The sequence below is a fragment of the Trichosurus vulpecula genome, chromosome 4 (genome assembly GCF_011100635.1).
Source record: "Trichosurus vulpecula isolate mTriVul1 chromosome 4, mTriVul1.pri, whole genome shotgun sequence".
Classification (NCBI taxonomy): Eukaryota; Metazoa; Chordata; class Mammalia; order Diprotodontia; family Phalangeridae; genus Trichosurus; species Trichosurus vulpecula.
The window spans coordinates 371,039,144-371,052,558 of record NC_050576.1 but is presented as its reverse complement, the minus strand read 5'-3'; the positions used below and the strand labels follow the sequence as shown (position 1 = coordinate 371,052,558).

Sequence of the window (13,415 nt, the reverse complement as noted above, 5' to 3'; positions counted from 1 at the left end):
AAGCCCTTATGCCCTTGGCTAACGTGAGCAGTTGCCATTTAAGAAGAATGTATGCCATGACTTCACGTGATCACCACACCCCTGAGGATGAAGAAAGGTGGAGACAGGAGGCCCTTCTGTCCCAGATTCACGTTGCCTAATCAGGGCTGGGAATCTTTGTGACCAGTCAGCCCTTCCGAACCCCTAACAAGTTTCTGATGTGGGCGAGAGAAGCATCTAAAGTGGAGGTGCGGGACGTGCATAAGGCCAAGACGCCCAGGAGAATGTGACACATCTCCATTCTCCGGGCCACCTGTGTCGAGCATGACCCGCTTGTGGTCAGACAAGGGAAAACTAGCTCGATTTCCCAACCTGTCCTTTCAGATGTTCTCATTCATTCTCCACTTGACTGTCGAGGCAAAACTCCCAAGGCTGTGCCAATGTTCCTTAATATCCCGCTTTGCTTTGAGCTTCCCCAGAGATGCTACAGCTGCCCTCCCCCACACCTGTTATTAGGAAATTTGGCACCCGGCTCTTTGGGAAACCCCTAGTATCCTTAACCTGCTCAGGTCTTCACTGAGCATCAAACCTTACTGCTTCCCACCCCTTCCCCCACCTGGAGGGTGGAGCCCGGGCCCGCCCCAGCCTCCTACAATTGCAGCTGGCCAGGTAGCTGGGCTGGTCTTGGAGCAACACCTTTATAGGAGGAAGAAAAAAAAACACCAACCAAAGATAAAAAATCTTCCCAGTTCCTCTGTCTCGGCAGTCCCGTAGAGGCGCTCCAACCTGCCACCATGGGTAAGTGAGAGGGGCTAGAAACTTGGCGGGTCAAAATCAAAAGCTTTGCCCAACTTCTTGAACTTCCTTTCTTTAGTGCAGAATGCCTGCTGTCTAAAGACCTCGGACCTAGCGGGTGAGCTAAGAGGAACGTGCTCAAACTGGAGCTCTTAGACTTCCAGAGGCTGAAGAGCGCAGGGTAGTAGCAGATGGGGGTGATAGCGGGCTCCGGGTAGCAGCAAGCTCGCGCTCCCTCCCGTAGTAGCAAGCTGGCCCACCCCGGGAAGCGAGGGGTCCCCTCTTCCTCCCCCATAGCACCGACGTTCTCCTTTATTAGTTGCAAGCCTCCGAGTAGCACGGAGCTCCCCTTCCCGCCTCCCGCTCCGAGATTCCCCCTAAGTGCCCCGGAGCTCCCCCCACCCCCAGCACCAAACTACCCCCTGAGCAGCAGCTAGCCCATTAGTCAGGTCACGGAGTAGCCCACCACAGCAGCAGCGAGCCCTCTCGGAGTAGCACGGAGACCCTCCTCCGCCTCCGCTCAGGCGCAGCAATCCTACTACTCAGAGCTCATTCTGAGGAGCAGCGACCCTTCCCCACCAGCAGTAACAGCGAGCCCCCTCCAGTATATGAAGCTGAAACGGAGGATTCAGCTGAGTGCCAAGTCAGAGCTCAGCCCTGGACTAGTGGGCACATTCTTTACCGGCCAGCCCAGGAGTCCTCACCGTCCCACGTCTGTGGTGGGGGGAGGGGGGATTAGAGAGGTGGGACCGAAAAAAAGAGATGCCAGATCACGCGGAATAGGAGATAGGAAAAAGAATGAGTGCCTAGAGGTCACGGAGGTTGCTTAGCCTGTGGGACCTACAGTCTAACCCCTGTAGCTCAAATGCTGAAACAATGTCAGAGGGCTACACTGGCTGGGAGCGCGCTAGGTGGGAGGCACCAAATGGGGGTCTGCCTACTTGGGAGGCACTTTGGCCACCTCCAGGGAGCCTCTGCCTTTAGGAAAGAGAAACGAGGACGTAGCCTTTTCTGGGCCAAGGGGATGCTTCCGGACTCTTTTGTGATGGAGATGGGAGGTTGGGAAGGAAGAAGTGGAGACAGGAGGAGAGCTCCCGCTGGTAGAAAAAGGATGTTTGTGTTTATGTGTTTGTGTGTGTGTGTGTGTGCGTGCGTGCGTGTGTTTGTGTGTTTGTCTGAAAAAGGAAGAAACTAAACATCCCCTCTTTGTCCGAAAGATTCCTATTTGAGTCCTTCCCTAACCGGGCATCCTTTCTACATCCTAGAAGCAATTATGCACCCTTGCTGTCTGAACAAGACACAAACTAGGCGATGCTATCTTGGGAGGCACTCCACTCTAAATAGCCAGCTGTTTCAAAATTTCTTCTTTTGCCAAATTGAAGTAACAACCACAAATTGAAGTATCCAAGTAATATCAGTCGGTCCTAGTTCTGACTCCCTCTTGGAGAGGAGACTCCTGCAAAACTTTGGAGACAGCTGTATACTCCCTCCTCCTCTTCTCCTCAGAGATCCTAGTTCACAACTTATTTTTTTTAATGTGGCATGATTTTCTCACTAACTGGTACCTTTCACAGTTCTGGATAGACTCGAATTTGTCAGTATTTTTCTTAAAATTTGGCATCTAGATTTGTCATTCCTGCCCTTCTCCTCCATACTCCATGTGTTTAACTTGATAAAAATTTTTGGCTGTGTCTTTGGTTTTGGTGGAGATAGGGGAGGAAGAGAAATTTGTCCTGCCTAGACAATGGGAAGGAAGGAATGGGGGTGGAAATGGGCAGAAAAATGGAACTCCCAAGTTTCTCGAGTATAGTTCTTACAAATGGTTAAATCTGTCACCTGGGGATGAATGAATACTATCAGATTGTGGGCTTGTTTGGCAGGGGTTTAAAGAAGTGTTGATCTCCAGCAGCTAGGTTCTGTTTGTATTGTCTTCCCTCTTTACCATTCTTGTGAAATGGGCCCTTGATAGCAACTACTCTGCCAGGGAAAAAGAATCAATGCCTTTTGAGGGTCATTGTTTAATGTTCTGGAGCTAATGCCAATGCTTTTTAAGCTAAAGTTTAATTCTGCATCTACAAAGCATAAGTGGCCCCAGCTCATACCAGGCATTGCATCCAGTTTATAGAGAAACAGCAAATCAGCCAGTTGGGCTGAAACATAAAGTGAGTGGGGAACAATGCAAAACACATCTGGATAAGTTCATTGAAACCAAATTTTGAAAAGTTTGAATGCCAAACCAAGAAATTTATATTTTGTCCTAGAGGCAATAGGGAGCCACTGGAATTTCTTGATCAGGAATACTGTGCTCCAGGAATATCATTGGATAGTCATGTGAAGGATGGATTGGAGAAAAGACTAGAAGCACTAATACCAATTAGGAAGGAAATAAGCATTTACTAAGTACCTATTGTATGCCCAACACTATGATAAGCGTGTTGCTAATATTTCATTTGATCTTCACAACAACCGTGGGAGGTAGGTACTATTATCATCCCCATTTTAGGGGATTGAGGAAACTGAGGCAAAGTCACTTAACCTAAGTGACTTGCCCAGGGTCTCTCAGCTAGTAAGTATCTGAGGGAACTTGAGTCTTTCTGACTTCAGGCCCAGTGCTCTATCCACTAGGCCAGCAGGAGACTATTGCAGTAGTTCTGGTGAGAAATGATGGACTGAGAGGGTGAATGGAGAGAAAATGATGGTTGTGAGATATGGTGGAGGTAGAATAAAGAAGCCTTGGAAACTTCTGGGATATAAAGGATGAGGAAGACCGAAGACTGGAGGTTTTTGAACCTGAGACACTAAAAAGATGTTAATGATTTCAATAAGTAATAAGAAATAAGTAAAGGGAGCAGGAGGGCAAGTTTAGGAGGAGAGATGAGTTCTGTTTTGGGATATGCTAATTTTGAGGAAGCATATGGCATATCCAGGTGGCAATGTCTAGTAGGCAGAACAGAAACTCAGATATGAGGGCTGGATATATAGACATGGGAGTCACCTACATAGAAACAATCAATGAGATTATTGATTGTATGTGGCAAGAGAAGTGAGCCGAGAACTTTGGGAGATAACCTGGAGTTAGCAGGAAGAACTTGGATGATCTCGAACAGCTTTGGACAGCTTCAATTAAGTTCCCTAGACCAGTGGTGTCAAACTCAAATAGAAATCTGGTCTGAGAAATTCGAAATTAATAGGAGCTACTAATCCATACATGAGGGTGACTTTGGGCTGCATATTGGCTTAGTTCTAAAATGTAATGTTATCTATATTTTATTGTATTTTAACTTATTTCATTTAATTTTTCCCAATTACTTTTCAATATGTTTCTGGCCTCATTAGGGAGTTATGTGTCCCATAACTCTCTGTATTGCATTTCTCCTCTAGATTATTTTAAGTATGGTCTAGGACCTGTACCTTAGCTCTCTACAAGAAATATTAATGAAATCTTGACTAAATCCTTGGCTTGCATTGTACAAGTTATGTGGAAGTTGGAGGTGTGGTAGAAGATTAATGATCTTAAATCTTAAACCTATAATGACTATCTCAACTGGACACTTGAAACTGGGAATATGTAGGGGAAAATTGTTACTCAAGTGATAGGTGACTGTATCCAGAGGGTTGCCCTCTAAGGGCAGTACTATGTTAGAAAAAAAAACTGACTTTTAGACATATTAGCTGCTCTAGGGTTAGACTGAATGACCTCTGAGATCTCTTCCACTTCTGAATACATGTTCCTATGATCCTTAAAGTCTGAGAAGGGGGCAAGATGATAAAGTGTTAGAAGAGAATCTCTGGCTTACTTTAAGACTAAGTTTGACATGCTCTGCATTATAGATATTTCCACTTTCAAGTACAATTCACTGCTCTACGATGCATGTAAAAATGCTCATTTATTTGGTGTTTTAAGTGGAGAATAAAAAAAAGGAAAAATGATAGCTCTAGTGCTACTTGCTCTAGGAAGCCTTCTTCTGCTTCCCTGGCTATTAGTACCATCTCATCTAAGGCTACCTACCCTCCATCTACTCTTATTAGTCTTGAAGGTACTGATTTTTACATGTGAGAGAGTGTCTCCCCATTAGCCTGTAAGTTCCCTGAGAGCAGGGACTGTTTTTGCCTTTTCTTCATCTCCCTAATACTTAATAGTGCCTGAAGTCAGCAGTAAAAAAATACTTATTGGCTGAATTTGGCATGGAATGGAATAAGGATCCTGGGAATCGAATGTAGTGTCCATCCCAGTATAGTTATTCATAGGGAGGGGGAGTCAGATTTTTGAGGCAGAATAGGAAAATGTGGGATATAAAAAATGTTTAGTTCAAAATTTTGACAAATTGTATCAGACAAATATAAACAATAAAAGAAATTGTTTGCAAAGCTAATTTGGTATTGAAGTACTAGTATTAATTAATTAAATATTAGTATAGAAATATGTAGTAAAAAATTTATGCAGTTATTATTTACAATAGGTTGTGGTTGTGGGTTGTCCTTTGTTCTCAAAGAGGACCATGACATCATGACTTGCAATTGAATTGGATTTGAGTGTAGGAGGGCTGTGCAAAGTCACTAGCCTCACTTTCTCCTCCAGAGCCATCTGGGTCCAGTGGGCAGATAAAGATCAGGATGCCTGGAGATGGCCCAGGATGCAGTGGAGGACCTTGGCTTCTTTCATCCAGTCATTGAGTAGGCTAACAACATTGATATGGAGAAATTACCTCCAGAGAACCTGGTTTATAAATAGCCTTGTTAAAGGGGGTTCAGCCAAAGGTAGGCACAGAGGGCTTGAAGGAAATGGTCAGTAGGATGGGTGAGAGAACATTACTGGGATACCAGCCAGGATTCAAGGAACTGGATTGGAATACCAAATCCAGAGTCAACAGATCCAGATAGAATAATCATGATGACAATATTAAAAAGCAGACGTGAGTCAGAGAGAGAGGAGAGATCCATTCTATTCCTAGGGGCATTCAGGGGACTGATTGAGGTCAGTTGCACGTTGATGAGGTCTTCACGGGAAGGTTCCTTTTGATTGACTAGTATAATCTGGTAGCCACTTTCCATTGTAAATTCCTAGTCATCGGTCCATTAGCCCTAGCACCTGTGGTACTTTCCTGATTTGCCATGATACCCTTTTGTTGCTGTTGTTTAGTTGTTTTCAATGTTGTTTAGGGGTTTTCTTGGCAAAGATACTAGAGTGGTTTTGCCATTTCCTTCCACAGCTCATTTTACAGATGAGGAAAACTGTGGCTAACAGGGTTGAATGACACACAGCTAGTAAGTGTCTGAGGCCAAATTTGAACTCAGCAAGACGACACTTCCTGACTCCAGGCCTGGAACTCTATCATTTTTGCCACTTAGCTGTACTTACAATTTTCTTAATCTCTAGACCACAGTTGTTATCCTTTTTTGTATTATGGACCCCTTGAGCACTCTTGAAACCTCTGGACCCCTCTATTTGGACTTCTGATCCTATTCCATCTGTTATCTCCAGCAGATTGCCTTCTCTATCATCTCTACTTTCTCACTAATCTTTGTTCTTCTTATCTATAGGCTGCTACATTCCCTGCTGCCTCCAAATATGCCCATGTCTCCAACATCCTTTAAAAAATCCTCATTTGCTCCTACCATTCCTGTTAGGTATTGTCTTATACTGTCGTCCCCTTCTCAGCTGAATTCATTGAAAAAGCTATCTATACCTGGTGCATCCACTTCCTCTCACTTATATCAAAACCTAGGTTTGAATTCTACCTCTACCATACCAAGTCAACAAGGTTTTATTATGTACCTACTATGTACCAGGTACTATGTGACACAGTAGGGATATAAAGACAAAAACAACCTTGGATGTCAAGGAGCTCACAGTCTAATGGGGAGGCAACCTACAAACAAGGCGTGTATGTGTGTGTGTGTGTGTGTGTGTGCGCGTGTGTGCAAGCGCGCGTGTGTGCATGCATGTGTGTGTGTATGAGTATATGTGTATACATACACACATATACATATGATAAACTGGAGTTAGTCTCGGAGGAAAGGCACTGGATTAGAGTTATCTCTGAAAAGAGACACTGGGCAGGGAAAGACTTCTTGGAAAAGGTAGGGCTTTAGCTGAGATTGGAAGGAAGCCAAGGAGACCAGGAAGTAAAGATGAGAAGGGGGAGAATTCCAGGTATGAAAGCCAGTGAAAGTACATGGAGTTGGGAGGAGTTATAGGAACAGCGGAGTCACTGTAACATAGAGTAAGTGAAGGAGGGAAGGATGTGAGAACACTGGTAAAGTAGGAAGAAAACAGGTTAGAAAGAGTTTTGAAAGCCAAACAGCATTTTATACTTGATCTTGGAGGCAAGAAAGAGCTTGTTTATTGAATAGAAGTAGTTTATTAAGTAGTTTATCTAATAAATATTATTTATTAAGAAGTAGTTTATTGAATAGGAAAGAGAGATGGTCAGATCTGCACTTTAGAAAGGTAACTTTGATAGTTGAGTAAAGAATGGACTAGAGTGGGGAAAGTCTTAGTAGTGTAACGTAGAGAAAATCATTCAAGCCTTAGTTTCCAAGTTACTTGTACTATTTAGCATAGAGGGTGAGAGATTAAAGTAGTTGAAAATGCTATACAAATGTGAACTATTATTCTTCCAGCCCAAACAAAGGTAGTCCAAACTCCGAAGGCAAAATAACCTAGCCATTACTAACTATGGACATTGCGAGTGTGGGAGGGTGGAAAGGAGTAAGGATGATTAAGAAGATAAAAGAAAGGATAGGTCTATTGCTTGGAAAGTTTAAGACATAGCATAGAACTACTCTATTTTGCTTCTGTATTTTCTAATAAAGACAAAGATCTTCAGGTTAAGACATAAAATTTAAATTAGTGAGTAGTAAGATAAAACCTATGATAAGTGAGATGACTTAGTGAGAGTACTTACCTGCCTTTCATGAAGTCAAGCTAGGAGCTTTGATTAAAAAAACAAAAATTAATAAAATAATTTATAAATATAATTATAAATATATAAATATATATTTATAAATTATAAGTATAATTTATAAATGATGGCCGTGCCAATATTTTAGCACAAAAAAAAATAATGGAAAATGGGAGAGTTGTCACAGGACTAAGAAATCAATAGTCAGTTTTTGATCAATGATTAGATGGTCCCCTTTATCAGATTTGGAGATGACAAACCAAAACATCCACCATATTGGATGACAGAGTTGGAACCCACAAAGGTGGGCTAGGTAGGAACAATGGGATGAGGAAGATGAAGTAAAACAAGTGTCAGTGTAGGGAACTGGACTTATGTTAAAAAAAAATCCAAGGATACAAACACGGTGTGGGTACATAGTTCATACAAAAAAAGATGGAGAGGTGGGTCTTAATGACCTACAAAATTAACCACATCTACGTAGAATTTCGCCACCCCCCCCATATGAAACACATGTATCTATGTTTTAATTTGTATCACGCTTATCTGTGTATGTAATCTTTTGCTGCTAGGACTTAAGATCCCAGCAAGTCTGCATTCCCAGTGAATACCAACACCACCCACTTTGCAATCAAATAGTATTATGCAAATTATTTGGGAAACATAAAGTACTTAAAGCTTTAAAAACATTAAATATAAAACATACCTTGTTTTTGCTTCAATCCTTGTTTTATGTGATTTGATACTGAGTTCGGACATTTTAAAATTCACCATGAAACCATATTTTTATTACATTGGATATAAAGCATCCTTTTGACAAACTTGTTTTTCAGTTGTACCCTTGATTATAGCTCATAGGTTTTCAGCAGGGTTTAAATCAGGCAAATTCCCAGACTCCATCTCTTTGATAAATTTCATAGTCTTTTGTGATATGTGACTGACCTGCTTTTGTAGGAGTTTCTTCACTTGGGAATTTTCTATACCTATGAAATCACAGGTCAGGTCGCTGTCTCTAGCAGTGGAATATGCTGCTTGAGGAAGGAGCAATAACTAGAATTCAGTGTCTATGATTTGGTCAAGACTAATAATTGATACTCAGAAGGAACAAATACCCAGAATGCCCTAGTCCTGGGCTATTGTTAAAGGTTTTTTACTATAACTTAGAAAGTGTCCCGGAGAAAAAGTCTTTCAAGAGCTAGCCACTCTTAATTACCTACTTTGGGCATTATTAATGCTGTTCTTTATTGCTGACCATTCATTTCACTGTTCGTGATTGGTTTTTTCCTTTTAAAAAAGTAGTCAAGGAAAACGAAGTGTCTGCTTCAAAACTAGTTGTTTATGTCTTGTTAGCAGTGTTGGTTTTTCTTGTGAGAATTACATTTAATTTTTATTTTATTTTTTGCCAATTACATGTAAATAAAAATTTTAACATTCATTTTTTAAAATTTTGAGTTCCAAATTCTCTCTCTTCTGTCCTCTCCTCTCCCCCCTTGAGAAAGCAAGCGATTTGATATACATTATACATGTACAGTCATGCAAAACATTTCAACATTAACCATCTTGCAAAAAAAAATGCAGACAAAAAAAGAATAATAAAGAATTTTTAAAAGTATGCTTCAATCTGTATTCAGACTCCATCTGTTCTTTCTCTGGAGGTGGCCAGCATTTTTCATCATAAGTCCTTCAGAGTTGTCTTGGATCATTGTATTTCTGAGAATAGCTAAATCGTTCACAATTGATCATTGTATAATATTGCTGTCATTGTGCACAATATTCTCCTCAGTCTGCTCATTTCACTTCACTTAAACCTGTTTTCCTCAGTTCCTCATCAGTAAAATGTTCTGGAGAAGGAAATGGCAAATGACTTTAGTATCTTTGCCAAGAAAACCCCAAATGGGGTCGCAGAGGTTTGAACATGTCTGAAACCATTCAACAACAACATTCCATCACAACTATATACCTGACTGACTGGTTCAGCCATTCCCCAATTGATGAGCATCCCCTCAACTTCTAATTCCTGCTAACACAAAAAGAACTGCTATAAATATTTATACATATAGGTCTTTTTCCTTTTTTCATTATTGATTTTAAAATGGGAGGTAGGAGCTTAAAAGAAGCAGAAAGTACTAAATAAAATATGGCCCAAGAATTTGGGTTAACTGTGTGTGGGAGGCAGCATGGCATAGTGAATAGACAGAGCCAGAAAGACACACATATGGCTAGGCAAGTCACTTAACACCTCCCTGCTTTAGGTAACTCTCTAAGATGATAAATTTCAGAGAAGGTACTGACATGCTCTGGTAGAAAGAATTTCCTCACCTGGGAGTTGCCTCTACCAACACTTTCATAGGTCCAAACCTATCCCTGAGTGTTTGTAATATAGAGGTATTTTGTGTTCCACTTCCAGCAACTATTATGTTCCAGGTACGGTGCATGGTGTAGGGGATACCAACACAAAGAAACTGTCCCTATCCCCTCCAAGGAGTATGCATTCTAATGCGAGAATGAATACATGTATAAGCATTGAGATAATAGCAGTTAGGAAGGTAGTTGGGGAGGAAGGGCACTAGCTGTTGGTGAGGGGAGCAGTCATCAGGAAGTAATGTTTGAACTACACCTTGAAAGAAGAGAGTTCTTTAAGAAGGAAATGCATAAAACTGCTTAGTAAGTAAAGAGAGCATAAAGAGAAAAACCTTACCTAAAAAAAAACTATCCTGTCTAAAGTCACACCAAGATGGGGGTGCATAAAATAGTATAGCTGTGCAATTATTAAGTGCCTATTGTGTACAAGGCACTGTACTAGGTTCTTAGCATATGAAAATAAAACGTCCCTATTTGTCTCCTGCAGAATGTTGGGATTGACTAGATTTCTCAGGACCTTTCTGTCATAATATAAGATTCAACTATATCATATGCCCCCATGCTCTGGATGTTTGAAACATCCTTTTTTTCAATGAGATTCCTCACCTACTAGCTTCAGAATGTTACACTAGCAGCTGACCCCATAACAAGAGGAGATTAACTGTTCTTGGAAAGAGCCATGCCAAGATTAACAACACCTTTCATTTTGGGAAGGGGGAAGAGAAGAAGAAGATATACTGAAGGCAAATTGGCCATTAACCACCTAACATTAAGCCTTAAAAGCAGGGAGTGGGGAAGCCCCGCTTCCCCTGATGCTTCCTATTGGTAGTCACTTTTCAAAATGACAAAGGGGTCATAGGTGCCAGAAACCAGTTGTTTCAGACCTCTACCGAAAATCAAAGTGAGTAGAAGCTCCAATCTGAGCCTGAATCATCATTTCACTTCCATCTCTGTGTTGCTATGCTACCTGATCCTATCTATTCACTTGCAAAAGATAATAATTTTAATGTTCCCAAGGTAAGTGCTAAAAATCGGTCTCACTACTAACTCCTAGAAATTCAGTGCCTTCCTGTCATTACTTCCTGTCTCAAAATGCCAATAGAGAACACCATTCTAGGTTCACCTGATGCTGTAAGAATCCACTTGCCTCACCTCCCCTTGGGATGACACCACATTTCCCTCATGCCTTGTGTTAGGTCAAACTAACCTAAGAACTGTAGTTTACCATTGTTATTTCAAGTACTTTATGTTAAATCACATTTTGTTTTATGTTAGAGAACCTAAAGAGATATCCAAACTGACCCTATTATTATTTCAGTAAGTCAAAAAAAATTCAGCTTCCCAGAAGTTTTTCTTTCTGGAAAGCTTAACTTGGGTATGTATAGCCTGGTTGTCTAAAGTATAGAGTGAATATAAGCATAGCCCTTGCTCTATACATCTGTTTTCTGTTTCTTGGGTCCCCCTCTTTTTGATACTTTATTACTTAAGTGATACTGCCCTATCCTTCGTGCTCATTATGTCTTTTCGTTACCCTTGGGATACTTGTATTTTAAATTCCTCAGGTTGTGATATTTTATGATTTGCCACCATGGAGCACTGATTGGATAAAATGGGCTAGCTTTCACAGCAACGAATAGCTTTGGATTACTGAAAATACCGAGCAACTTGCCGGATGATAACTCCAGCCTGATGTCTTATTTATAAAGTCTGGGTCCAGCTCATTGGCCAACTGTCTAAGCAAGATTTTTTTTTTCTGAGCATGTGCCTTTCTCTCAGTATATTTGTATCATCTTCCTACAGAGAAAGTTAAGTTTATGTTCGCAAATTATAAACAAGCCATGGTACCAAAGAAAGCAAACATATGACCCAGCACATAAACTTAAAATCTCATAAGCATAAAAACTTAAGTATCAAAGTTCACATCATCATCTTTGCACTTGAGCCTTCAGTCCCTGATAAATCGGTTTACCTGTAGTATATTAAGATAAGAAATGCTGACCATAATTATAGGCAACAGATAGCCTGAGGCCCTCTTAATCTTAAAGTACAGTAATCTCTGATCTCTCTTGTAAAGAATGTTCCCCTTCAGGAAGGCTATAAAAGTGACTACTGGAAGTACTATTGGTGGAGCCTTCCTTCAATGCCAGAGGTCAAGTATTCAATCCCAGATTTTACTTGCAGTTTCTTATATTTTAGAGCTGGAAGGGACCTTGAGGATGAACTATTCCAATATTCTCATTTTATATACAAGGAAATTTGATTCTCAGGTTATCCAAATCTATATCCAAAATAACATAGCTGTTAAAACCCAAGACCTCCAGATGCCAAATTCAGGGGTCTTTTCATGATAGAACATGGATATGTCTGTTAACTTGACTTTTTTTAGTACTAGTTATGATGACTGGTTGATTGACCCACGTCAATGAGATCATAGATTCAATCATGTAGTAATCCAAACCAAATCCAATCCAATCCAAACTGTAGTAAGACCCCACCTCTCTATTGAAACTAATCCCTTAAAGGAAACCATTCATCTCTTTATTGTGATATTCAATGGCATTTTCTCATTCTTCATCTCCCACAATCTTTCTACAGGTTTCAATACCAAAAATTCCTTCCTTCTGGACAATTTCTCTTCCTTTGACTTCTCTGACACTTCTCTCCTGGCTGTGTTCCTTTCTCGTAGCAACTTGTGAGTCTCCCCAGCCTCTTTATCTCTTGTTTCCAGAGTATGGAATATGATTCAAGGCTGTATCCTGGACTGCTTTATTGAACCCATCTGTTTCCATATCACATCTATGCAGACGATTCCCCAAGTTATATCTCCAGTCTGAACTTCTCATGAAGTCTAGTCCTGTATCTCCAACCTCTTATTAGACATAGTCTGTAGCCATCAATAGCAACTCAGATCAAACAAATCCAAAACAAAAACTCTTTTTCTTTCCTCTCCCTGAATCTGTTCTTCCTCTCAATCTGTCATGAAACAATGGTACCACAATCTCCCCAGTCACCCAGGATTACAGCCTCACTCCTGGGATCTTTCATTTCCCCGCTCCCATCTAATCAGTTGCCAAATCCTGTCAATTATATCATCACAATATTTTATGTATCCAGCCCCTTCTCTTGGTGTTGTCTCTCTCGCTCTCTCTCTCTCTCTGTCACACACACACACACACACACACCCACCTTTCTAGTTCAGATCATACACCACTTGCCTTGGCTATCACAATACCCATATATTGAGCTCCCAGTCTTTCCAGTCTTGACATGAAGGTGACAGGGAGGAAAAAAAATCACCATCTATATAGCATCTACTATGTATCACTGTGCTAAGCACTTTTTACAAATTTCTTTTTTTTAAGACTCACAATAGCC

The 13,415-nt window shown here is 40.9% G+C and overlaps 1 protein-coding gene across 1 annotated transcript in view; it reads left to right on the top strand.

The window, feature by feature from the left end:
* Window positions 1–303: 303 nt before the first annotated feature.
* The window catches only part of SLC15A1 (solute carrier family 15 member 1), a 51,047-nt gene continuing 37,935 nt past the window's right edge, over window positions 304–13,415 (top strand). The window contains exons 1-4 of the mRNA XM_036755783.1: window positions 304–396; window positions 1,299–1,486; window positions 6,316–6,402; window positions 10,087–10,103. Of these exons, the coding sequence (XP_036611678.1) occupies window positions 304–396; window positions 1,299–1,486; window positions 6,316–6,402; window positions 10,087–10,103 (385 nt within the window). The remainder of the gene's footprint in view (window positions 397–1,298; window positions 1,487–6,315; window positions 6,403–10,086; window positions 10,104–13,415) is intronic.